The 26891-nt window shown below is 48.1% G+C and overlaps 3 protein-coding genes across 3 annotated transcripts; all 3 read left to right on the forward strand.

Moving 5' to 3' along the window:
• Positions 1 to 7351: 7351 nt before the first annotated feature.
• Positions 7352 to 8900, forward strand: F5147DRAFT_833633 (uncharacterized protein; the record flags this gene model as incomplete). The annotated part of the gene is made up of 12 exons (XM_041443877.1): positions 7352 to 7504; positions 7551 to 7647; positions 7707 to 7735; positions 7785 to 7818; positions 7875 to 7907; positions 7960 to 8036; positions 8098 to 8152; positions 8205 to 8273; positions 8323 to 8433; positions 8481 to 8521; positions 8573 to 8604; positions 8653 to 8900. The coding sequence occupies 12 exons, from the start codon at positions 7352 to 7354 to the stop codon at positions 8831 to 8833; spliced, it is 912 nt and encodes a 303-aa protein (XP_041297518.1). The 3' UTR covers positions 8834 to 8900.
• A 406-nt stretch (positions 8901 to 9306) lies between these two features.
• On the forward strand, positions 9307 to 9986 carry F5147DRAFT_672669 (uncharacterized protein). The gene is made up of 2 exons (XM_041435686.1): positions 9307 to 9902; positions 9964 to 9986. The coding sequence occupies exon 1, from the start codon at positions 9513 to 9515 to the stop codon at positions 9771 to 9773; it is 261 nt and encodes an 86-aa protein (XP_041297519.1). The 5' UTR covers positions 9307 to 9512; the 3' UTR covers positions 9774 to 9902; positions 9964 to 9986.
• A 2147-nt stretch (positions 9987 to 12133) lies between these two features.
• On the forward strand, positions 12134 to 14631 carry F5147DRAFT_344364 (glycosyl transferase family 90-domain-containing protein). Its single transcript, XM_041429304.1, has 6 exons — positions 12134 to 13060; positions 13119 to 13852; positions 13915 to 14000; positions 14128 to 14331; positions 14403 to 14492; positions 14547 to 14631. Exons 1-5 carry the CDS (start codon positions 12199 to 12201, stop codon positions 14473 to 14475), a joined length of 1959 nt encoding a protein of 652 aa, XP_041297520.1. The 5' UTR covers positions 12134 to 12198; the 3' UTR covers positions 14476 to 14492; positions 14547 to 14631.
• The last annotated feature ends 12260 nt before the right edge of the window (positions 14632 to 26891 follow it).

The following is a 26891-nucleotide window of genomic DNA, read 5'->3' on the forward strand; positions in this document are numbered from 1 at the left end:
ACAGTGTTTTTAGAATATTGTCACACTGGCCAGCGATAAAAGACGCGCAGTTTGATTGGGTCAAAAGTTCATGTTTTCACCGCTTTTATTCATCCACTCGACAATTGAGATTGAAGACATGCAGTTGCTCATACTTTTTTCTGTGAGTCTCGTTTAACCGTCTAGTTGGAGCTCACAAGACAGTCAAGACCTGTGTCAACTTATCTGGCTTCGAGTCGATATAGCCTGACCTTCAGATATAAAATCATATCAGCACAAACCATCAACGTCTGGTATCGCAACAGATAAATCATCAATTTATCTGGTTCGACGTGGCATTCAAACTGTGTCAAAAGATCTCAATTACATTCAAGTCTTAGATACCCTGGAGTTCTGCCAACAACACTGGGATGGAGTCAGGAATTAATGTAGGCCAGCTATCAGCAGCTTTGACGTAGCATTTCTTGCCTCGTCATAGCCGCGTCACCGGTGCATCACGACTAAGGCAGGACCCACGAGATGACCGGAAGGGATAGATTCTGCCACCGTATCATCCGCCAAGCATAACCATTTTGCAAAACCTTTTCGTGATAATATAAAAGCAAGTCATTTTGCTATCGTCACCAGCATCCACCCACCTCAAAGAAATCATTCGAGCACCTCAACCATACCACCTCAAACAAACAATGCGCTTCTTCTTCCTCATCTTTATTGTTGCGTTGACAGCATCTCTATTGTCTGTCACAGCAAGGCGACCAACCTGTAGCCTAACTGAGGATCAATGCCAATATACTAGTGACTGTTGCGACAGCAATGACGAATGTGATGGTGGCGTGTGCGTGCCTATCGACGAGCCCCCTCCAATTTCGATTTTCACATAGCGACACACTAGTGAGTGTTTCCGCATTCATATTGGCACTGTTGTTGAGCAATATTTAGAACGCTGTTGATTGAGAAATGAATAGAGGCGATATTGGGTGAAAGGAGTACTTACATGATATGGGTGTATGAGGTTTCTGCGTACTGTGTGGTCTTGGCGTGAATATAACACCACGGCCTCGTCACAGCTACGTCACGAGTGCATCACAGACGAGGCGGGCGCGTCAATGGCTAGCCGCTACATTAGCGTCCACCCACCTCAAAGACATTATTCGAGCCCTCAGCAGATCATATCACCTCAAACGAACAATGCGTTTCTTCTTCCTCACATTTATCGTTGCGTTGACGTCATCTACAATGTGTGTCGCAGTAAGGGGACCAATCTGTAGCCAACCTTGCGAAGCCGTTAGTGACTGCTGCGATAAATTCGCTCTTTGCGCTGGTGGTATATGCATCACCTAGTATCCCACCCTTGCAAGCCGATTTGCACGCAGCGATACACTAGTGAGTGTTTCCACTTTGCCTTTGGTGCTGATTGAACAGTTTGTAAGGCGCTGCTGATCGAGAAACAAATAGAGGCGATATTGAGTGGAAGGAGTACATGATATGGGTGTACGAGGTATCTGGTTTGGAGTAAACAAAGCACCATGGGTCGGGCCTGCCAGCGATAGATCAAAGGCGTGTTAGCTACAAGACGAGCAGTTTGATCAGATCCAAAGTCCACTTTTTCACCCTCTTTTTTCGTTCACTCAATGTACAGAGAGAGTCGGCGACGGGATCGATAAATTGACAGTCCTCGTGCTGGCAATTTCAATATCGAAGAGGTGCTGACCTGGCCATACGCGCTAACATTGGACAGCACACAACTAAGATGAGCTTCTGAGGTCCAATTTGAACATGATAATACTGTAGAAAACGTACTGTTCGAACTGCAGGCGCTGTAGACACACTGGATGATCATGATAGGTTACAAGCATTGCTCATACCAAGCATGAGCGACACAATTCCTTCAAAGGTTGGTGGTGTGTCTCACTTTTGTCGTCTTTCCATCTACTCCACGACATGTACTCCTTCGCGATTTGAGGCTGGGAGGTGGTTGCGCGATGATGGGAAAGAAATCGTTGATGGGGTAGGTGACGAGCAGTGGTACGAGAATGGTCGACAGTCACCGGTTCGCTTAGAATAGTTGTTCTTTACTATGTAGCAGCACGCAAATAGCATAAGGGAAATTACGAAGACTGGGGCGTTGCAATGAGACGGTTGAAGCTTGAAGTCAGTAATCCAGCAAAGTGTCTCTGTTTCACGGGAGAAATCGGAAGGCGAAATGTATCCCAGGCCTTAGAACTTAGCGCTTAGATTATGAACTACGGTGCCCCGCTAACACAATAGGATTCTAGGTTGTGAGTAATCAATTCAACACACTCCTGCAGAAATTTCTGCTATCTGTCAACAATTTCAAATTCTGCTAAATCGTGCCCACAAGTATGTGCACGATATAAAAGCCAGCTGTCATCCTATATTATTCCCATATCCTCCGAGATACCATTCGAGATCCCCCTCGGCACATAAAATGCGTTTCTCTTTCCTGGCCGTCGTTGTTGCTTTGACAGCATCCATTTCTGTCAGTGCATGTAGCATGGTACTTTGCAACACAACTGCAGATTGCTGCCCAACCTGGACTTGTGTAGGAAATAAGGTGAGTCTGAGCAGGTCGCTGTGTCATCAGGAATCAACCGCATGACTCACCTGCGCACCTTAGATAGATGGTATGTACTGCCAGTAGGTTGAAAATTGAGCTGGCAGCCCGAGCAGCACGTCGCAACAGTACAGTGAGCCGTGTTGCTGCTTTCGCTTTGGCAGCATCATGGTTGATGGTGCAACACCTAGTTCGGATTCAATCAGTACAGTTGTTTTGGACAAATTTTCATGCTACTCGAGCAATGCGGATATTTGAACTTATCTGACAATGATCGACCGTCCCTAGTCTTGCTCACGGCCCACTAAGCTTGAGTTCGAGAGGCTGTCGAAACGAGCGATCATTGCTGTTGATGATTACATTGCGCAGACAATCTCGAATCTGTTTGTCTAACGTTGGTATCAAAGGATAGCTCGTGAATCTATCTCTCTCTCTGGTGTGGGGACAACGAGACGCCAATTCGTTGCCGATCGTGATTCCCAATCCGTGGCAGATGTGTTATGTTCTGGTGGGGCCCGGGCAATCAAAGCCCAAGGTCACGGAGCGTGCGTTATATTTACTCGGCTTTGATCGCACTGACGGTGATTCAGCGAGCGTTAACTATCCGGATGCTGTGACACACACCACCATTAATTACGCGTCAAGTCTCGCCCATGTCGTGTGCGTCCCATCCACCCGCTGTATCGTTCCACATCAAGCTTCACCGTGCCGGTGTTGTGTAAGTCTTATAAAGGCCGCATCAGTGACATGACTCGGGCCGCCTTCAGTCTCAATTCAATCAGCGAAGCTAGCCATAAGTGCAAACTGAGTACAAATATCAATCATCTTTAGCGAAGTAGTGCAACAGCCGTGCCACGTCCGCGGCAAACACAGCCGGCAGAAATGAAGTAGCGGATGCCAGGCTATGCCAGGTCATAGAATGAAACAATTATTCTTAACTGGCGACACGCAAATAGCTTAAGTGGAGAAATTGTATTTCCGATTTGCAAAGACTGGAGACTGTGAAGAGATGGATTCAAAGACGCTTCAAATCAGTAATTTATGCGGTATAATTCACATAGTATGGACTATACCTCACACACGATATGAATCCCAGCAGCCCAAATTTTTGCCATCTGGAGATTCTGCCAAATCGATCAGAGTCGTGCCCATAATCACATGCAGGATATAAAAGCTAGTCGTCGTCCTATAGTGTTCCCCCATCCTCGGAGATATCATTCGAGATCCTCAGAAGAAGATTCCATATCACCTCGTACACAAATGCGTTTCTCTGTCCTCGCTGTTTTTGTTGCTTTGACAACATCTATGTCTGTCAGTGCATGTAGTACATTAGATTGTACAACAACTGCAGATTGCTGCAAGGACTATCTTTGCCAACCTGATGTGAGTATGAGCAGGTCGCTATGCAACCAGGATTCAACCACATGACTCACCTGCGCGCCTTAGGATTTGGGAGTCCCAACCTGCACATTTCAATAAAGTTGAGCCAGCAGCCTGAGCGGCATGTCGCGACAGTGAGTCATGTTTCTGCTTTCGCTTTGGTATCTTAGTTAACAGTGCAAGACCTAGTTAGGAGCCAATCATACAGTGGTTCTCGAACAAATTTTTGTGCTGCTCAAGCAATAGATGTTTGAACTTATCTGAAAATGATCAATCGTGCCCGGTTTTCCTCATAGTCCACTAAGCTTAAGTTCGAGGCTGTAGAAGTGAGCAATCATTACTGTTGATGATTAATATTGGCAGGTCGAACGAAGACAGAACGCACTGCGCAGAGTCTCAGACATTTCCTCGCAACCTTGAACCTGTTCGCCTAACGTTGGCTCGAAGGTTGGCTAACGGATCTCTCTCGACGCGTGTGATGGAGCCAACGAGACGTCACAAGTTCGTTGCCGGTCGTGATTCGTGGCTGACATGTTATTTTCTGGTATGTAGTTGAAGCCCAAAGTCATATGGGAGCGCGCGTTATGATGAAAGTAAAATAGTGGGCGACAAAGGTAAAGATAAAGAGGATTGATAGTATTACTGCCTATTCCGTACTTTCCATCGTGGGGAGCTCGAAAGTGATCCTCTCCAGAATCGAGCAAGTGTTGGATGAGGTGCAAGCGACAAAGACACGGCAGACGAGGAAGAGGAACTTGCAAGAGCGATGGTACCGTGACCTTGATAGTAGTTTCGTCAATACTGTTCATCGGCTCCAAGGAAGTACAGGGTACAGGGTCGTCTGCCAGGGAAAAGTGCGACCGAATACAGTAGATGAGTGAGCGTCGAAAGCACGTGCCGATCCACAATAAATTTTTGTGCGGTCCAACGACTATATCAACAACTACCATCACAGTAATCCTCAAGCTTAGTACCAGTGGACCACGAGTGAGACTAGGCACGGTCGATCATTTTCAGATAAGTTCAAACATCCACATTGCTTGAGCAGTACAAAAAAAAATTGTACTGATTGACTCCACACTAGGTGTTGCACCATCAGCCATGATACCAAAGCGAAAGCAGAAATATGACTCACTGTCGCGACGCGTCGCTCGGGCTGCCAGCTTTATTTGCACACAAGACCCGTTCCACTCTAGAGCGCGCAGGTGAATCATATGGTTGAATCCTGGTTTGCACAACGACTTGCTCGTAGTACTCACGCTATTTATACCTATACAAGCCAAGATATCGCAGCAATCTGTATCTACTGTGCAAGGCCATGATGAGGGGTTACATGCACTGACAGACATAGATGCTGTCAGAGTAACAACAACAGCGAGGAGGGAGAAACACATTTTCTATGCGAGGTGGTATGGAATCTTCTGAGGGGGATCTCGAATGATATTTCCGTGAATGAGGAAACACTATAGGACGACGGCCAGTTTTTATATTCTGCATATACCACGATTCTAATCGATTTGGCAGAATTGTTATTGCTGTCAGATGGCGGTAGAACCCGCAGGAGCGTGTTCACTTGATTCCGAATATCGGATTATAACACATTCTCTCATACATCACTTCATCATTTGAACCCGCAGTGAGCAAGTTGAGAAATTACTACTCATTCTCATGAATCTCGTTGATACTTCCGATGCTGATGCTGATGATAAAGAACAACTGTTGCATTCTATGACCCCCAACCTCTAACTTAAACCCTCGCTTGAAATTCCTGTTTTCTCGTTTCGATCTCTGTCCATCATACACAGCTCTCTTCAAAGTTTTTTTCCCCATCCGATAATCACGAGATATCAAGTTCAACCATGGCATACGCAGACGACTCTGTACTCCCTCGGAAACAAGTAATAGTGTTAACGAAAGGCGACCGCGGCTGGCCAGCCACTACTATCAAGGTACAGCGTTCTTCGGAGTTCCTCTTCCTCGTCAACCGTGTCCGTGTCCCTTGTACCTCATCCAACACTCACTCGATGAAGAGAATCACTCCTGAGCCTGCGACAACCAATGCCCACAGGCCCAAATCTTTCTCCCTCAACATAACCTTCACCAACTACGCCCACATCTACTACAGGATCCCAAACCGCCGCGTACCTCTCCCTCCCAAGCGCAACAGGTTCTACCATAAGATACACAAACCTCTTTCGTCTTTACTACGCAGACGTCTTTAAATATCTCTCAGACTCGTCAACTTCTCTCTACGGCTCGATCCCACTCATGCACGCGCATTCTGCAATATCGACAGTGGCTGTCTTCAATGCCATTGCATTGGACACATGGATCGAGTTGGAGATACCATGTTCGTATTGTTTAGATCGTTTGTGCTTTGTATTGTTGATGTTCATTGCTTTCATATTTTGATCGATCGTGCCAGGCTTGTTTCGAAACTCCAACTTACCTGCTGGGTAGTCCGTGGCAAATTTACAGCTGACGAGGTTTTCGAGCGTTTTGTCATTACGTTCTTGAGTTACGAGGCACTCCTCATTCCGACGTAATGATCAACGTAAAGAACTGCATCGCTTTTCTGATTGCCCGCATCCCCTGCAGGATCGTTGCTCATTAACATTGTTCAACGGCACTGACCACATGAGACAATAATAATATTGAGGTGTGTGAAAATTGTGCATGCATGTGATTTTGTATTGACGACCGTACTTACCAGGCGCAAGTTATCTAGTCGCTCGTTTCCAATGATTCATTTGTTCCCTCGCCTGTCAGCAGCAACTGCCTTACGCGTAACATACTGATCACGACGAACATTCGAAATTATTTTACCCATTTTTGCCGTTCTTTCATAAGGTTTCAAAATCGTGATCCAGGCCACGTGAGAGACAGGCTTTCAATGAGGCTGTACTGCTCCAACTTTCTCTATTTCTTTGTCGGGCCCGCTGTGCCAACCATCTTACTGATTAGTATATGGACTTACGTGGCTCTGTGTTGAATCGATGTGGATCACAGGCTCTGAAGTCTCTGGAAAAGCGGGGTTCATCAACCCTGATTACCCCCGTTCTCGTTATCAACCACAGCGGTTCTGAGGACAATGAGCTCAGGGGTACAGATGTCATTCTGCCAAGTTGGGAACGTTTGATGATGATGAAATTACCATATACTCAGGCTGCATATGAGGTAAGTATAGTAAGCCTGTCAGTACATCTGATGGAGTATGTGCCTATACGATACTCGCTCACATAGCTCTACTATCTTCAGCGGACAACATAAAAGGAAGACGGTCATTGTTTCAAGTTCGTTCGTTCAAGATGGGTCAGTGTGCGGATCTCAATGGACGTCAAACTATGGCAGTGCGTACCCTATTTCACTTGCAATCCTTTATTTTCGAATTCGAATTCAGTATATCGAAGGTAGTCTATGCTCGTTGGGTTGTTGGATTGTCCCGCACAACTGAATTTCTATGACAGTTGTGTCGACAGTGGTTTTGGTATGGAGCAACGAATAACATGGTCGAACAATGACCAAATTCTTTTCCAGCTGTTCGACTTCTGCATTACTTTCGACTCGGAGGTTGGTGCTGTTCGACAGCCACATGAAAACACTAACATAATATCAGGTTCGCTGGACATGGGGGAGAAAATGGGAGATCATGAGGATAGCCTTTGTCATTTCTCGCTATCTGCCGATTGCAAGTGTTGCTATGTACCTATATTGTGAGTGCTCAGGATCGTCCGTCTACTTCTCACTCTTTATTGACAAGTCCCTGCGATAGACAACGTCCAGTCACTTCAAAGAGGAATTGTAAGCTTGAGTTTCTGTGACAGAATTTAAGTACCTAACAATATTTCAGCCTAATCCTGGAATGTTCATTGTCGTAGATGGCAGTTGCGTATTCAATAACCTCACTTCAAAGCTCTGGACGCTCAATGTTTTTTGCTAGCCATCACCACCTTAGGTTCTGCTGCTGCTGACGGTCAGTATCAGCCCTAAGTCAAGTCGCTTTACCCTTATAACTTCTTTTCCAGTGCTGCTTGTGGCAAGGACATATGTGTTTTGTGGTGGCGAAAAGAGGATTCTGATCGCAATATCATCATTTGGCATGGTGACCTTGGTTCTTCGTCCTGGCCATTTTCTTGTTGCTCAAAGATCACACATCATTTTAGGCCACAATGGCAGCTATGCTAACAGTTATAATTATTGTCGCGAATCAATCCGGAAGTCAGACTGTATTTCCTTTCCATATTTGCCTTCTGCTCACTCCATATTCCAGATCCTCGGTGTGGCGCATGGGAAGGACAACAAAGCATCATTTATGGTTTGCACACAATCTTTCAGCTTGGTACGTAGCGTCTCTATGATTCTGCTTAGCGCTCACGACCCTCTGCTAGTGTTAATGTTCCTGACACTCTACAAACGCTTCAAACTTCACCGAACGGAGAATGGTCAGTTGGTTACTACTATATATCGGGATGGTGTATTTTACATGTTGTGCATTACTCGTGAGTCTTTTACAGATTCTTGTCAAGATCACAGTATTCATTTGCAGTGTTTTCGATGTTGAACTGGGTCGCCATGCTTATGCATCCTGTGAGTAGCTTGCCTTCAGCCTCGAGATAAGTTTTTGACCAGGCTGTCCAGTTATCATTTGTTCGCGGTTTCTATGGGCCAGGGTAAATCCCATCGGAGTTGATTTCATATTCAATGCTGAATCCGAAAAGCCCACAGACAGTCATGCGCAGTGTTCTCGCCTCACGCATTCTATTCAACCTACGAGCAGCGAACGAATTGGGGGATGTCATTGAAAACCTGCCGGTTGTCCCGAGGACGGTCTTTGCTCAACGGATCCAAACAGCGTCTTGTGTGGATCATCTAGAACTGTGGGATAATACGGACCCGTAACTTATTTTAACTATAGTTCTGTTAGACATAAATGAAAACTCAACACACGCTCGTTCTTTGTACGCCTTTCCAATACTTTTGCCATTCAACGTCTCGAACTTCGGCATGAAAACTCTGGTGGACGACAAGGCTAGATTGACATCATTGCTGTTGTGTGAAGATCGAGGAAACATAACGAGCCCGCAAAATCGTGAACTGGGCACTGCCATGGAGCGAGGAGGTGAAGGGTGTGAAATTCAACGAGTGCATCATGATTGGCCAGTGATATCGAACCTTCAAGAATCGAAAAGCAGATCTAAGCAGCATCATGGTTTTTTCATCAACACCAATGACCACTTCCTCCAGCGTTCACTCCAAGTTCCTGGCATGTCTTTTCTCGTGACTCCCCTGGAGTGCCTGAACAGCTTGACATACCCAGGAGGCCATCATGACCATGCGCTTGCTTGTAGTTAAAAAAAATCATATTCTTTCTTATCAGTATTTACGTGGCACAACCTCCGACTGCTTCCTAAGTCAGGAGTCACGGTCATAACCGTATTCTTGCCGTTCTCGCGGGCGTGATTTACCGCATGGCAAAAGCAGCATATGTTCTGTAAAATCCCATTCGACCCTGTCCGTGTGGGGTCAATACGGTGGTTTTGACCTGCGGCAGCCACTGGTATACTATTATCAGAGACGAATGGGGTCGCTGAGCGCCAAGCCTGCGTGCCCCGGGGCCCTGTGCCCCATGATAACCTTCTTTGAAGCCTTTGTTTCATCAAGGAACGTTCTTCCCGATACGGTATTCCTTGCGTTGATAGTAATGAAGAGAATTGTTTTGATTCTCCGCTCGGTGCTGTCTCGTTTGAAGAAAGTATACATCATGATAGGAATTCTGTTTCTTTACTCGTTCTATATGCAAGCCTCAGAGCTAGTAGAATGTTGCACATACAACGGGTAAAGATTCAAGCCTATGGATTCCAGCTGCAGGGTGGTTTATAACATAATCGATTATCAAAAACTTCGTGATCATGACGGGGCGGCTTGCTGCGTGTGTCGTATGAAAGACTCGGATTTATGTATGGAGGATCTTGAGATTGTGGATCATCGAGTAAGCGATGGCTGGTTCATGGACATGAAATAGCACCCACCACCCAAAGATAGCAAACGTTCGGCGGTGGTAGGAGACCTTCGAGTGCAAAGGCTTGGTCAGCGCGCGAGGTTGACCGGAATGGACCGAGAACTGTACAGTTAATACAAACGACCCATCGCAGGCTGGAACGCTCCTCACGATCATCAAGAAGGGAATATTCTATCTCCAGATCCTTTCTTTGGAATTTGGAAGCGATTCTCTTCGCTCACTTTTTTTCTTTTTTCGAATAGCCCGCTCTGGAATAATAATAATGAAGGAACTGCGCGGTGAGCTCCTTCTCGTTGATATGTAGTAGAACCTCTGATGGGCTCGGTCAAAACCCACTGAGATTTTCTTTTAGACACCACATGATAATCATCACTCTTCCCCCGTTGTCCTGCCGTACCAGGACATGAAGACGAGGACAGTTCATTGGTGGTGTCTACGCTCCTCCTCGCCAATGTGTCTAACTGTCGCTCGTTTGATGAAGAGGATTACTTTCTGCCTGATGTTTTTTCTTGCTGAAAGTATCATGCAGACAGGATTTCTCTTCGTCTTTGTTGCCGGCTTGTGTCACTTTTATCAGATGTTCATTGATTATATGCGCTCCATGGACTTTTTCTCCTTTTCTTTCTGGCGCCCGCCAATAACGACATCATTCAAACCCGCTTTTTGTTCATACTCAGGACATTAAACAGGCTGTGACTCTGGAGAAGAAATACTTGCCGTGAGCTACTTCTTGTTCATTGACTTTATCATTTTCATGTCTTCCTTGTTGTATGAATGTTTCTATTGTTATGTTCTTAGCAAGACTTCAGCATATGAGACGATAACGATCTGTTCAGACTCGCTGCCCGCCTATATGTATGTCTTACGAGACATCGAAGAGGTCAGGAGATTTGATCCCCAACGGTGATCAAGATGGTGCTACACGCTCAGGGTATGAGGAGTCCGTTATTCTTCGTTATCAGCGTGATCGCACCTACGTACATTGCAATTGGATATTGATACCTGGAATCCCGAGTCAGGTATGGTCTGCTATCAACAAAAGATTCTTTGCTTCTCAGATAGAAGTTTGGAACTTACGGTGAGCTTACGGCGATGGCGATGCGGGGAAACGCCATTGATGTAACAGTCTAAGATATCTCCGTAAACCGAGCATCGTCGAGCTGAGCTATACCAGATATGGCTTGATCAGAACAGATTTCGACTTGCGTCGACCAAGTCGACTTTTTTTAGTTTGGTGTGTGTGTCTGATGTCGTGTAAACTGTGCGACTCAGATTCAGGTCGCAGATTAATGATTGAGTAATACTAGTGCCAGCCCTGGTCATAGCAATAGAGGCCAAATATTGAACTATCTGGCCGTCATATTCAGTGATAACGATGAGTTGCTAGTTGAACAATTAGAGTGGAAGGGGTAGTTCCAAGTTGAAGGTGCGCACGGAATGGACCGGGGACTATATAGTTGAAAGACCGTGCTGGTCAGAAAGGTTCTATGTATATGATCATGGCATATGGACACATCGGCGATGCGAACATATATTTATGAATCTGAACACGCCTGCAGCCGCATCTGTCGCGATCGCAGACTCTTATTTGACTGGGTCTCCGGCCTGAGACCCAGTCAAATAAGAGTGTCAGGCCTCACATGTCACCCATGGACAGCTGTTGCACTGAAGACTCGGAAGAGAATTGATTCCTCGATTCAAGCATGTACGAAGCTAGGACAAGATCTCAGCGAGACATATGGTGCCAAAGGTAAAGTAACTCATCCTCCGAAGTTGTTATATATGTTCAACTCAAGTCTCTGGTCGGTACAAACTCGGATGCGCTCGCATGGTGGTGAGAAGCTTCTTTTGCGACCACGACAATTACGGAGTACGTACCCACTGTACCTGCTTCACTACGAGGAAGTTTTAACTTCTTCGTAAGATTTGAAGGGTTTTTAATGGCGTACCTTGACCCTGCAGGTCAACTGTTTTGTCTTGCGCTACGATCGATCATGTCAACTTTTTTTTTTCCCTTTCCCTTTCCCGTGTCCAGTCGAATTACGACATTGTCGGTGACCGGGCGCGCGTGTGATGGCGGCGGCGTTATAAGAAGCTGCAGTGCCTAGACTGCTATAGTATCCGAGTTAATTTGAAGTGAAGCCTGCTTATCACCCTGACGGGGACGCTAGGATGAATTGATTAAGTTCCGAATGTTCCGAGTTCTTAAAGGACATGCAACATGAGTGCGTTTTAATGGTCCTCAATGTCCCCATTCCGAATAACTCGCAGATCACTCAGAGCTTATGTATTTCTGGTCATCTTTGCTTCCAGTTTCGTAGTATTCACTCTAACACCAAGTCATTCAGTGGTTAGCACTAACCTTCCTACAAATTTTAGTGTATACCTCCCTCGAGTATATCAAGCACACCGCCCTCCCACTGCACCTGCAGGATCACCATGGGATCTAGACTCTGATACCCTATACCCCGAACCACCACCACAACGCCCCTCCCACACTTTCCGTCCAGACGGTCTCCTCCAAGTACACCCAGGTGGTAGGCACCCCATCCTAGACCTCATCGAACACGCAGAAAAAGAATGGAATGCAAAACTCACACGCGCTAGTAAAACGCTTCCTGAAGCAGTTCGTGAGTACCACCTCAGATACTCGAGAGCACCTCCACCCGGCTTCGATAGATGGTACGTTACTCGCGTCCTTTCAGACCCTCCTCTAAACCCCAACAGGTGGGCATACGTCCAAAAGCACAACGTCCAGCTCCCAGACGAGTACGACCAGATCAACACCGACCTCGCTCCTTTCTGGGGTATAAACCCTGCACGTCTCCAAGAAATCCAGCTCGCTCACGAAAGTCACCACCACAGCTACACCATCGCCAAGTCAACACCCTCAGGTCCTGTCCACTTCGGAAACGAGTCACTCCCCGCAGACGAAGACACTCGCAAAAACTTATTAGTAGCCGCCAATCAGCTCCTAGACTTGATCAAGGAGGTCGAAGACGAGTTGCCGTTGTTTAGAGCTGTGTTCAGCCCCCATGACAACCCAAATGTCTTTCTCACCCATGACATGAGGAGAAAGGTTGTCGAGGCTGGGGAAAAGGGGAAATGTACGTTGCTCCCTCCCTACCAACCTACCATATCCGATTCTCACACGCACCCGAACAGCACTCGACTTCCAAACTCAGGACCCACCCCCATACATCCGTGGCTGGATGCACGCCTGCCCCTTGAACAGCATCGCACGCAATCCACCCCCCTCCCCACCCCCACACACACCAAAACCCAGAACATTCATCCACGACCACCTCCTCGCCATGGACCCATGCGCCCATCCTTCCCATCTCGCCCAGCACGGCCAGTTCCTGAGCCATGGCCCCGGCCCCGTCGCGTACCCCTTCCCAATCCCACAGTTCAGCTATTGCAGTAGCCCATTGCATTCTGATATCAGGGTCCCGATCATGTTGAGTTGGGTAGATGACGTCGAGGGTGTGGAAGAAGGGGACCTGGAAGAAGCGTGGATGGAGAAGGATGAGGAGAGGTTACTTTGGAGGGGGCTGAATACGGGGATTCATCATGGGAAGGAGAAGCCTTGGAAGGATTCGCAGAGGGGACGCTTGATGGATCTTGTTTCTTCTTCGCCTCCTTCCTCTGGCCTTGAGAAGCGTTCCACCGCGCAGCCAAAAACCATAGACGCCCTCGTCACCGATCCTTCATCCCCTGACGGTGCCATAACGCAGACCTTTAAAAAATCAATCGTGAACCCTGCGATGATGGATGTAGCGTTCGCTGGTCAACCGGGTCAGTGTGAGGACGAGGTGTGTAAGGAGGTGGAGGAAAGGTGGGAGTGGCGGCGGAGGATGGGCTTTAGGGAGGCTGTGAAGTACAAGTATGTCCTTGATGTAAGTCTTGTCTTATTTGTTCATTGCACTGCTAGGCGTTAGTTTACTGACGGTTTTGGCAGGTGGATGGGAATGGCTGGTCGAGTCGGTTCAAGAGGCTCATGACGAGTAATTCGGTTGTGTTCAAGTCTACGGTATATCCTGAATGGTGCGTTTCCTTTCCTTTTTTTTCTTTCTTATCGTGTTTTAATTTTTCTCGGCGTTTTCCTTTCCTCCCTCTTCCACCCGACAAAATCATTCATCTAATCCAAAATCAACAATCCCTACCTAAAAAGGTTCACCCACCGTATCGCCCCCTGGGTGCACTACGTCCCCATCCAAGTCGACTACTCGGACCTGTACGACGCGCTCCTCTTCTTCCGCGGGGACCCGAGCGGGCATGGTGCGCATGAAGACCTTGCAAAGAAGATTGCAAGGCGCGGGAGGGAGTGGAGTTTGAGCTTTTGGAGGAAGGAGGATATGGTAGCTTATTTATATAGGTGAGTGGGTGCGCGCAAAGGGCACTCCATCTCGCGCGCGATGTTGACGTGTTCGTATTCTTATCCCTCAGATTATTTCTCGAGTACGCAAGAGTCATGGACTCGGATCGGGATTCGCTTAATTTCGAGTTGGAGGAATCGTAGGGTTTAGATTGGAATCGGTGCGTCGACCTCTTGCTTTTTCGATGGAACGACCCAATTGAAGCTGGTCACAGAGACAGAGACTTCTAGAACAGCATCCTTGCGTGTCTCAGATAGTAGACACAGCACACACGCTTATACCTCGCACACCACGCGTGTCTTCATACCTCATCACGTACTTATTCCTACACCACACGCACACACGCTCATTACTGCACTCCCCCACGTTGTACCAATCCCGGTGCTGGTCATTGATGTACTTTACGCTACTCTATGCGCCGCGTGCACTTGGGCTGCGCGTTTATTGTGTACGCATATTTTATACCCGTCTAGTGACTGAGAAGCGTGGATACCAATTGTATATCTGATCAAGAACAAGAATCGGGTTGTTGGTTATGACTAAGCTATCTGGTGTTTTATTAACTTGAAGCTGGTTTTCGAGATACTTTTGGAACGAGCGGTCATTAATATTCGGAGGTGATGGCTTCTTAACATCGGCTTCGAAGGCTAGCTCGTGGATCTCTCTCGATATGTGTGATGTAGTCAAGGAGACGCCACTTCGTGATTCGTGACAGACGTGTTATCACCGGATAGTGAAAGCCCACTCGAGGTCATACGGAGGTGTCCGTTATGATGAAAGTGGAAAAGGTGAAAAAGAAGATTAATATTAATATTAATATTACTGCCTGTTGTGGTGCTTGACATTTAAAGGGGAGTGGTTTTCTTCATCGAGAATAACTTGATATCGTCGTGGTTGTCTAAAACCGTAGAGCGAGCTGTGATGGCTATGACTATGACCACTATTCCAGGGATCTTCGACCAAGCGCATGCCAACAATGAGAATTTCCAAAAGATACCTCATTATCTCTGCACAGCAGTTGTAGAGTCACTGGCCTACTCGTGACGTGGGCGAATTACAGGTACTAGATAAGGGAACAACGAGTGAGAGAAGAGAGAAATGACGACCGAGGACATATCATTGATATGAGTTCAACGTTGTCGCTGCGCTGGTAGGTTCAGTGCATGTTCAAATGAAGCAATGAGTAAGGGATCGGGACGAGAGGCCGGTGATTCCAGCAAGCATTATGTGGTCACGAAGAAGATAATTGTCGATGTCTGCAGGCAGGTTATGATTTAATGGTCGTTATTATTTGATTCCGCTACCCCAGGTTCCGAAATTTCTCTCATGTGACGACAATAATTCTGCCAAATCGATGAGAATCAAGCATATGCAGGATATAAAAGCTGGTCGTCGTCCTACAGTGTTCCCTCATCCTCAGAGATACCATTCGAGATCCCCCTCAGAAGATCCCATATCACCTCGCACATAAAAATGCGTGTCTCCCTACTCGCCGTTGTCGTCGCTTTGACAGCATCTAGTATGTCTGTCAGTGCATGTGCGACCGAGGGAGAAACTTGCATGAGCAGCCTTTGCTGCCAAGGTTTTACTTGTATTATGTATGGTGTGAGTATGACCAGGTCGCTGTGTGGCAGGGATTCAACCACATGACTCACCTGCGCCCCTTAGCAAGGAAGATTGTTCTGCGGGAAAATTTGAGCCGGCAGCCCGAGTGGCACGTCGCGACAGTGAGTCATGTTTCTGTTTTCTCCGCTATGATATCATGGTTGATAGTGCAACACCCAGTTCGTAGCAAGTCAGTACAGTTTAAAATTGTACTGCTCGAAAAATGATCATTCGTGCCTAGTCTTGCTCACGGTCCACTAGTACTAAGCTTGAGTTCAAGAGGCTGTCGAAACAAGCCTCTATGGTTAATATTGGGAGGTCGTACGAAGATGGAATGCATTGCACACAGCTTGAATCTGATCGTCTAACGTTGGTCTTGAAGACTAGCTCATGGATCTAGTAGTATCTCTTGATGGAGCCAACAATCGCGAGATGCTACATCGTCACGTGACAGACGGGTCGTTTTCTGCTACATCAAATAAGTCGAAGCCCACACAAGGTCATACAGGAACGCACGTTAGGATGAAAGTGAATAAAGATGAAGAGTATTAATTTAATTAATATCACTTCCTGCCCGGTAATTTCCATCAAATGGTAGTGCCGGCGAGCTCGAGAGCGGTAGCGTCTCTTTTCATCGAGTCAGTGTTGGATGGAGTACAAGTGACGGTTGACAATTGAAAGATGAACTTGGAACGACGTTGGTTGATGGTCGTTGATTTCATCAACGTTGTTTCTTGTCTCCGAGGCCCGAAGTATAGGGCCATCGAGGTTTGCCATGGGATAACTTGATATCGTCGTGATTGTCTAGTAAAACTATAGAGCGAGCAACTTGAATAACTCGTGCTGTTTAAAACTGTAGAGCGAGCTGTGATGGCTATGTCCGTGACCACTATACCAGAGATCTTCGACCAAGCGCATGCCAACAATGAGAATTTCCAAAAGATACCTCATTATCTCTACACAGCAGTTGTAGAGTCACTGGCCTACTAGTGACGTGGGCGAATTACAGGTACTAGATAGTAAGGGAACAATGAGTGAGGGTGAGAGAAATGACATGAGGTATCGACCGAGTGCATATCGCAATGACTGAGGGATCGGGACGAAAGGCCGGTGATTCCAGCGAGCGTTCTATGGTTAATTGTTGAAATTTCTCCCATGTGACGACAATAATTCTGCAAAATCGATGAGAATCAAGGATATAAAAGCTGGTCGTCGTCTTACAGTGTTCCCCCATCCTCAGAGGAAGTTCCTCTCAGAAGATCTCATCATCTCGCACATAAAATGCGCTTCTTACTACTCGCCGTTGTTGTTGCTTTGACAGCATCTAGTATGTCTGTCAGTGCATGTGCGACCGAGGGAGAAACTTGCATAGGCAGCATTTGCTGCCTAGGTTTTTCTTGTATTGTTAATGGTGTGAGTATGACCAGGACGCTGTGTGGCAGGGATTCAACCACATGACTCACCTGCGCCCCTTAGCAAGGAAGGTTGGTCTGCGGGAAAAATTGAGCTGGCAGCCCGAGTGGCACGTCGCGACAGTGAGTCATGTTTCTGCTTTCGGTGTGATATTATGGTTGATAGTGCAATGCCCAGTTCGTAGCCAATCAGTACGGTTAAAAATTGTACTGCTCGAAAAATGACCATCCGTGCCTAGTCTTGCTTACGATCCACTAACCAGCTTGAGTTCAAGAGGCTGTCGAAACAAGCCTCTATTGCTGTTGATGGTTAATATTGGGAGGTTGTACGAAGATGGAATGCATTGCACAGCTTGAATCTGTTCGTCTAACGTTGGGGCGCTCTGGCAGAACATGACGGGAGTGGCAGGGGTCCTGGCGCGGTGGCAGGAGTCCTGGATTGTAGTCGCGCATGTCGTAGTCTGTCCTCGATAGACAGAGCCGTAGCCTCCCGCCATAGAGGTCTGGCCTGGGTTCCCTTGCAGTCTGTGCCCGTTCCAACGTTGGCCTTGAAGTGGATCTATCTCTTGATGGAGCCAACAATCGCGCGAGATGCTACATTGTCACGTGACAGACGGGTTGACATACTGTAGAGATACGACACTAGGTTCGTCACAGGTCACAGCCCTTAACGAATCGAATCTATTTGGTGTGACTGTCACATGAATTTTTGGTGGGACGAAGCTAATTTGTGACATATGGGAAAAAAAACATAGGTTATGCGCTAATGGGACCAGAAATCATCATACATCGAATTTGCTCTGGTCAAAAACACGACCACATGAGAGCCACTCTGAAGCAACAAACATATCAGTTTGCGATGGCATGATGGGCGCTTGAAAACGGATCATACTAGTAGACTCACCTGGCAGGCTTTAAGACCACAGAGTCTCCAATTCCACTCGTTACCAGTCAGCGCTATGCGAGGCGAATCCATGACAGACTGAAGCAAGTTGCTTGAATCACGAAGCAGCATGTCAGATGGTTGCAAACGGCGTTGCGAGCGGCGAAGCACTACGATCCGCAGGCGAATCTATTTGGGTAAGGTCACAGGTCACCTGGACATTCGAACCTGTAAGACTAAGCGTGACATCGTCACGGGCTGCACGTGACGAACCTAGTGTCGTATCTCTACAGTACATCAAATACTTAGTCGGCCCACACAAGGTCATATGGGAACGCACATTATAATGAAAGTGAAAAAAGGGGGTAAAGATAAAGAGTATTTAATTAATATCACTTCCTGCCCGGTACTTTTCCATCAAATAGTAGTGCCGGCGAGCTCGAGAGTGGTAGCGTCTCTCTTCATCGAGTCAGTGTTGGATATAGTGCTGCCGCGGTCCGGTCCAGAACCACGGTTTGAACCGGACTTTTGGTCCGGTTCTCTGTGGTTCGGTCCATGGTTCCCTCACCAGCCAGAACCGGACCGGAAAGCGGTTCTGGGTTCTGGACCTTCACTAGTGGTCCGGTTCTGGTTCGACTTTCCCGAACCTTCCCGAACCGTTCCTTGACCTTCGAATTCCCTCGACTTCGACACCAACCACGACGACGTCGGTGTCCATGTCGACATCAAAACACCATCTTCGAGATTTGCATTATTTGTTAATCAGGCTACTGTTAGCCTTTTTGAAGGTAAGTACTAATCAATTTATTCTCAAGACTCTGACATATGTTTACCTATATCACAGATATCTACTTGTTCTAGTCTATATGCTTCCTGGATAGTCATGATCCTCCACCGGTTCTCAACTCTAACAGATCTCCTTGGATATTGTCGCTCTGTCTAGGTGAGTATCTTTTTTTTTTGCTTAAGTCCATGTCTCATTTTGTCACAGTTCTTGACCCTAACTATAAGTTAGCATACGTCGAACAGCGATGGACTGTGACGAAGGTCGCAAACGGGAGGGCTCGTCTTGAGGCAGTGGTGAGTACTATTCAAACTTAAGTACCCTACCGGTCTCTAACTCCAGATGTATTCTTAGTTTGACAAATATTATCAAGCACCTCCAGCCCCAGGACCACATCCCAAGGAGCCAGAGGCCACGTCATCAACAACGAAAGCTTCGATCTTTCTCCAGCGCGGGCATCACATCAACTCTGCGCCGCAACGCACTCGCATCATCCACTTTCTCCGCGCTACAATTGATGAAGGCAGCCTATAAGAATGGACATGTGTCAGCAGCAGTAGAGGCAGAAGAATATGCAGTTGGTATGCAGTTAGACTAGCTACCCAATGTCATGTAGATGTCTTGTGAATGTTTTTTCCGTTGCTTGAAAAATTTTCGGTTCGGTTCGCGTTCGGACCAGACAAGAACCGGACTGGACCATTGAGAACCGTTCTCAATGGTCTGGTTCTGGGTTCGACAATTTTAAAGAACCGAACCATGGTTCAGTTCTTGGTTCTCGTCAAGGACCCTCTGAACCGGTGAAGGTTCAACGATACAGCGAGGCACGAACAATGCTCCTGACTGTATCTATAATTGTTGTAAGGTCGCGCGTTGCCTAGTCTGCTATACTTGAGACGACAAGTGCGTTCGACCCTAAAGGGGAAGCGAGTGCAGCAAGGATCTAGAGGTATGCGCTGAAAGCGCTACTGGTTGGCCAATGCGAAGCGCGGGAAAGCGCAGGTGCGCGCGAGGCGTGAGAATGCGCGAAGCGCGGGAATGCGCGCGCGTGTATGCGGAAACAAGAGAGAGTAAGAGTGAGTTTGCTTAGGTGATGATATGATGTAAGACAAGAGAAGAGAGATGCGAGGTGTAAACAAATAGATTTCTACTATGTTCTGCTAGGTGAATAGTGGGTAGTAACCAGTAAGTCCTCTGTCGTTCTGGTGGGAGAGTAAGTCTCTAAGTAAGTATGTACTGCTGGCGCTTAAGTATGGCGCCTAAGCGCTGTCATGCGGAGCCGAAGCGCTACCGAGTAAGGTATGTAAAGATATATGTAAGTAAGGGTCCATGATAAAAATAAAGATGGAACAATATGCAAATGTGAGAAATGGAAATATACGCACTAGGGAACTTGGTGGACAGTGGATGGATGCTTCCGGATGGCTGGCGCTATAGGGCGCTCAAGCGCGCGCGCATATACATCGTGAAGCGCGGGAAAGGTACGCGCGCATGGCGCGCGTTGCGCGGGAAGGCTGCGCCTCATATAGAGATAGCTGCGGGTAGCACACAGAGTGATGCTACAAGTTCGTGCCATGTACTCCCCAGTGAAAACTGCCATATTGCACAATGAGAGGCATGAGTCTCTACACCGGACCGAACCGGACCACGGCAGCACTAGTTGGATAGAGTACAAGTGCGGTTGACAAGAAAGAGGAACTTGGAACAGCGTTGGTTGATGGTCATTGATTTCATCAACGCTGTTCCTTGTCTCTGAGGAAGTATAGGGCCATTGGGGTTTGCCATCGGATAACTTGATATTGTCGTGATTGTCTAAAACTATAGAGCGAGCTGTGATGGCTGTGGCTATGACCACTATACCAGGAATCTTTGATCAAGTGCATGCCAAAAATGAGAATGAGTACCAATTTCCAAAAGATACCTCATTGTCTCTGCGCAGCAGTTGCTGGGTCACTGGGATACGAATGGCGCAGGTGAATTCCAGGTAGTGATGTGCCGGGCCTGGCCTCAGGCCCTCAGGCCCTGGCCCATAGGCCCCCATAGGCCAGGCCCAAGCCAGGCCTACTTGATGGGCCTCATGAGGGCTTGGGCCTGGCCTGGGTGTCTCATAGGCCATGGCCTAGGGCTCAGGCCAGGGCTTCTACATAGTGAAGGAAAGTTCCGAAATGTACTGTACAATACTTAGATTACATAAACTTTGCAACAACCGCATCTGCTGGAAGAAGTCGGCTGAACAACATACCCAGCCCGAGGATGACTCTCACAGTCGTTTCTGATGATGACGCAATTGCTGCCATCACAGTCTGTTCTAAACAAACAATTATACCTTCTTCTTGACTTCTCGATTCCAATAATAGCGCAACACCCGAGTTAACTAGCAACAAATCAGTATCCAAGGGTAAGTACTATCAATCTTTGTGCTGGTATGCTCACTGTCTGATTTTCATAGCCAAGCGCCTTCATTGAGCCAGTGAGCCATCCTTCACAGATGACGCTCATTCGACGCATTCATTAAGCATGCACACAGGTAAGCACGCAAATCATTTCACTATTAAATTCTAATGCTACTACTAACTTCTTACTCTAGCGCACACAGGTACACACGAGGACTCCATTTTACACCTGAGGCCCTGGCTCAGGCCCAGGCCAAGCCCAAGCCAGGCCCAAGCCCTCCAGAAGGGCCTGGCCTGAGTTTTTTCCAGGCCCAAGCCCTCTAAAGCCAGGCCCAAGCCAGGGCTTTCAGGCCAAGCCAGGCCCGATGCATCACTAATTCCAGGTGCTACATATAAGGGAACAACCAGTAGCTGAAAAATGACGGGAGATCATGATATCAACCAAGTACATATCGGAAGTATCGGCGAGAATGATGCTAACTTCTTGACTTTGTCGTTGCACTGACAGGGTCAGTGCAGGTTCAAATGATGAAGCGAAGGATGAGGTGTTAGGATGAAACCGGTGGTTCGAGCGAGGGTTCTGTGATTATGAAGAAGAGAATTGTCGATGCCTGCAGGCAGGTTATGATTTAATGGTCGTTGTTAATTGAATACGCTGTAGAGTTAAGATTTGAGCGGGAGACGTGCGGATGCTATAACAGAAGGTAAATCTCAGTTTCTCCAGAAGAACTCTTATTAACAATTCTATGTCCCTATAACAGAAGGTAACTACAAGGCGTTAGACATGGTAGGTGCCGGGTACAAATGTTTACTCACATCTCAGTTTCTCCAGAAGAACTGAGATGCTTGTACGCTACAGACACTGCTTATAAGGTGAGTACCTTGGTTACATGAATATTGACAAAAAGATGGAAACTATTTTGTAGGACGTGAGCCGACATCACTCATCATACGTCTGCGCCCAATAGGGCATGCGCTCATAACTCTCATTCTCCCCTTGTCACTATCTCGGATCTTTCGGTGCTCGACGACTCGGATCGTTCGGCACTCGACACTCCCCCTCGAGCGGATGCCAGGTTCATTCGAGCACGTAGCTTCTGAATGTGCGGCCGCACCAGGGGCTTGGTAAACGCATCGGCCAGGTTGTCCTCCGAGGGACAATATATAAGGTTGAACGTGCCTTTCTTCACGTGCGCACGAATGAAGTGATATCGAAGGTCGATGTGCTTAGTACGCGATTGGAACTTGTTGTTGGATGCGAGAGCTATGGCTGCTTGATTATCGCAATATACGGGCGTGGAGGTGATGGGGACGTCGTAGAGTTCATGGATAAGGAGTTGGAGGTAGAGGATCTCCCGGGCAATGGTGGTAAGTGCTATGTATTCGGCCTCGGCAGTCGATAACGTGATAAGTGATTGTTTTCGGGCGCTCCAGGCAATTGGGCCACCGTTTAGTAGCACGACGTACCCTGACATCGAATGCCGGTGGGGTTGTGACACCCAATTGGTGTCCACATACGCCTCCAGCCCTCCTTCCATGGTCCCAAATGTAAGTCCAAAGTCGTCTGTGGCCTTGAGATAGCGCATAACGTGCTTACTGGCCTCCCAGTGTGCTCTCCCTGGGTTTCGCATGAACTGCGATAGCGTGGCTACGGAGAAGGCGATATCGGGTCTCGTGCTCGTGGCAGCGTACATGAGAGATCCTACGGCTCGCTGGTACGGGACGTCACACATGTCAGCGTGTTCTGGTAGAGTCGACGGGGATTGGTCTATGGAGAGTTGGGTACCAGGGTCCATGGGTGTCTGTGCGGGCTTCGCATCATTGAGGTGGAAACGGTCGAGGATGGTTTGGACGTAGGCCTTTTGCGAGAGCGTCAAGGTGCGTGCGTTGCGGTCTCGGATAACCTTCAGACCAAGGAGCCACACGGGCTCACCTAAGTCAGTTATCTCGAAGTGTTCGCGCAGCTGACCTTTGAAATGCGTTATGTCGCGGACGTTTCGTGAGGTGACGGCCATATCATCTACGGAGACGGTGATGACAGTGTGCTCGTCACTGGAGCGCTTGTAGAACACGGCCTGGTCCACTTGCGAATGGGTAAACCCAATCTTGAGGAATACTCCTGCCAGCTCTTCCGCCCACTCATATCCCGCCTGCTTCAGGCCCGGTAAACTCCTCCGCAGCTTCAAGATCTTGCCCTTGTCTCCTGCCTTCAAGTACCCAGGTGGCGCGCGCATGTAGACCTCTTCTTTAAGGTCAGCGTACAAATATGCGCTCTTGATATCTACCTGATGTATCTCCCAGTTGCGTTGGGCTGCCATAGCTAGAACGGTCCAAATGGTGGACATGTTGGAGGTGGGTGCAAAGGTGTCGAAGTAGTCGATCCCGTGTTGCTGATGTTGTCCATTTGCCACGAGGCGCGCGCAGAGCTTGAGCTTCTGTCCATCCGGTCCGTTGAAGGTACAACAATTCAGATGGTGAGTCTGAACAATGTTGGGTCTTGCAGAACCTAGCTGCTATTCGACCCTAAAGGGTTTCTGGACCAGGCTCAAGGCTCAGAGAAGAGGAAATATGATAGAAACTTGCTGAATACTCAGACTCATAGTAGAACTGGTGAAAAGGTAACTTGATTATGTAAGCTACAAAGTGCCAACATAAGGTAAGGTAAAGACAGTCTCTACAAGCCTAGCCAGAAATGAATCCCTACACTGTGTTTCGTTGCCAGAACGAAATGGCACAGTATGACGTTGACGCCACAACGTGCGTTCATTATTTCCCATGTTCCAAGCTTCTCGAGCTGACTAATCTCATAGTCTATAGCTTCCTGCCACTCTACTCCGTCCGGTCCGTTTAGCGCTTGTTGCAGCGTCGGCTCTTTCTCTGCTGCTGCCATCGCAAGGTAAGGTATCTCTTTGTCTACCAGATCTGATTCTTCTTCCTCCAGGACACTGTGGAGGGCAATGGACGCCTTCTCTCCATGATGGAGGGTGGCATAGTAGCCAATGGGTGGTCTCACGCGCGTCTGGCATTCTGGAACCGGCTGGGTGAGTGGTGTTACCTGTTTAGTTGGGTGAGATTGGGAGGTGAGCGGTGTTACCTGTCCGGTTGGGTCAGGCTTGGTGGAAGGTGCGTCGTTGCTGGTGTTCTGGACGGTTATCTTGCTGGATGTGTTGCTGGACTCCCCCTCGTCCGGAACTTCAACAACCATTGCTCCTGGAACGAAGCTAACGTTCTTTTCCACAGACACCCTCCTCTTCTCCGCCCAATAGATGCGGAAACCCTTGCTCTGCTCGTCGACCCCCACGAATACTGCCTCTGCCGCCTTCGCCTCCAGTTTTCCGGTATCCTGCAGGTGTACGAACACCTTGGTCCCAAATTCATGGGCACAGGCCAGGTTCGGCTTAGAGCCGTGAACGAGGTCGTATGGAGTGTGGCCTGGTACGGCTCTGGAAGGTACGCGGTTCTTCAGCCAGACTGCATAGTTGACCGCTTCGGCCCACAGGTATTTCGGTAGATCATGCGCCAGAAGCATTGCACGGGCATGGGACACTAAGGTTCGGTTCAGGCATTCCGCGACACCGTTTTGCTGTGGGGAGTCATGGACGGTAAGCTGCCATTCTATCCCCTGGTCCTGCAGGTACTTATCAAACTCTGCTGACAGGTACTCTCCCCCTCGATCAGAACGGAGTGTTTGAATGGTCGTGTCTGGGCGCTGTCGCGTGACGTTGGCCTCGTATTGTTTGAACGCTGTAAGTGCCTCACTCTTTGCTTTTAAGAATCTGACCTTCGTTTCGCAGGAGAAGTCATCCGTGAAGGAGACGTAGTAGGTACACCCGCTGATGCTTGCCGTTTGAGCTGGACCCCACACATCTGTGTGGACTAATTCCGCATAGGTACGTGCGCGGTTCTTTGCCTCATCGGGAAACGGCTGACATGTGGCCTTGGCCTTCATGCAGACATCGCAGAACTCTGGCACCGTTGACGTGTCCACCTCCATGCCCTCCACCAGCTTTGCTTCGGCCATCTGCTTCACAGCGGATTGGGAGATATGACTGAGAATGCGATGGGCTTGGGATATGGTGAGTTTTCCTTTTGCAACATTTGCATGGTGCTTAGGGTGTGTGGTGATGGTGTAGAGTCCATCGACTTGCGGTATCTCGGCAATCAGCATTCTTTTTGGTCCTGCGGAGAAGATGCAACACATGCGTCCTTCAAAATGGACAGCGAGGCCTGCGGCCGTTATACAATTCGTGGACACGAGCATAAAGGCCATCTTGGGTGCATAGAGCGCGTTATGGAGGGTGACACTGGTACATTTGGTACCCAGAGGTAAGTCTATTTTGACGTTACCTCGTCCTATCGCACTAACTTTGGACCCATCAGCCGTATGTATGTCCTGCGGGGCTATAGACTCGAAGTCCTCGAATCGTGAACGATCGGGGCAGAAGTGAGACATTGCGCCGGAGTCCATTATGGCTCCACGGCGCTCCATAGGTACATTGAGACCCTCTGCAATGTTTGCTAGATCTGACGTTGCAAATGCATAGTCATCTTTTGGGGGGTCCAGTTGCGACGCAGTGTTGGCCGTTTGCTTCTGCGAACGGTCATTTTTGCCTCTTCTCTGCCATGGACCCTGTCCCTCTTTGTCTCCTCCTGGACGCCAGCAATCACTTTTATAGTGACCCTTCCTGTTGCAGTTGAAGCAGGTGATTTCCTGGTTCTTGTCGCTCGCGCTTTCCGAGGCTTTGGGTCATGAGTGCTGTGGCTTGGCTGCCGAGAATGCGGCATCTTTCCCTCGTTTGTTGGGGCGACGCTCGGTAAGCTGCCGGTGCTCATACTCCTCGGTGATAATGCTAATGAGCTCGTAGGAGGTGAGTGGGGTCTTTGTGATTTTGGCAGCAGCACTAATCGAGGATAGTAGAGGTCGATAGGACTCGGGAAGGGATCCCAGGATGATAGCATGGAAGTCCGTGTCGACTAGTATGACGCCCATACCAGCCAGCGACTCTCGGAGCCTCAACAGCTCGGCGAAATGGCCCTTTACATCACCTCCCTCCTCGCAGCGTGTCTCCTGCATACATCGTCGTAAGTCTATCTGGACTAGCTCCGTCTTTCCTTCGTGAATTTGACATATCTCATCCCAGATATCGGACGCAGCTCTCAGCTTTTGGACCTGCAACAACAGGCAATCAGTAATCGTGGAGAATATTTGTTGCTTTACCAGTGAGTTCTTTTGCTGGTATTCGTCGGTCTTTTTGTCTAACTCCTCGCTCTCTGTCTGCGAGGGCATTGTCCCATCCGGCTTTGTAACAGCCTTCGTTGTAGGGTCAACGTTGAATGGGATTGGCTCGCTCGCGTGACCATCAATATAGCGCATCAAACCTCGGGCACCTATGGCTGTTAATGTTCGTTCCTTATAGGTTATCCAGTTCGAGCCGTCCTCGGCAAGCTTCGGAACGTTAAAGAGGTTAAAGTTGGTACCGGGGAG

This window comes from Suillus discolor, assembly GCF_016758755.1.
Source record: "Suillus discolor strain FC423 chromosome Unknown F5147scaffold_6, whole genome shotgun sequence".
Taxonomy (NCBI): Eukaryota; Fungi; Basidiomycota; class Agaricomycetes; order Boletales; family Suillaceae; genus Suillus; species Suillus discolor.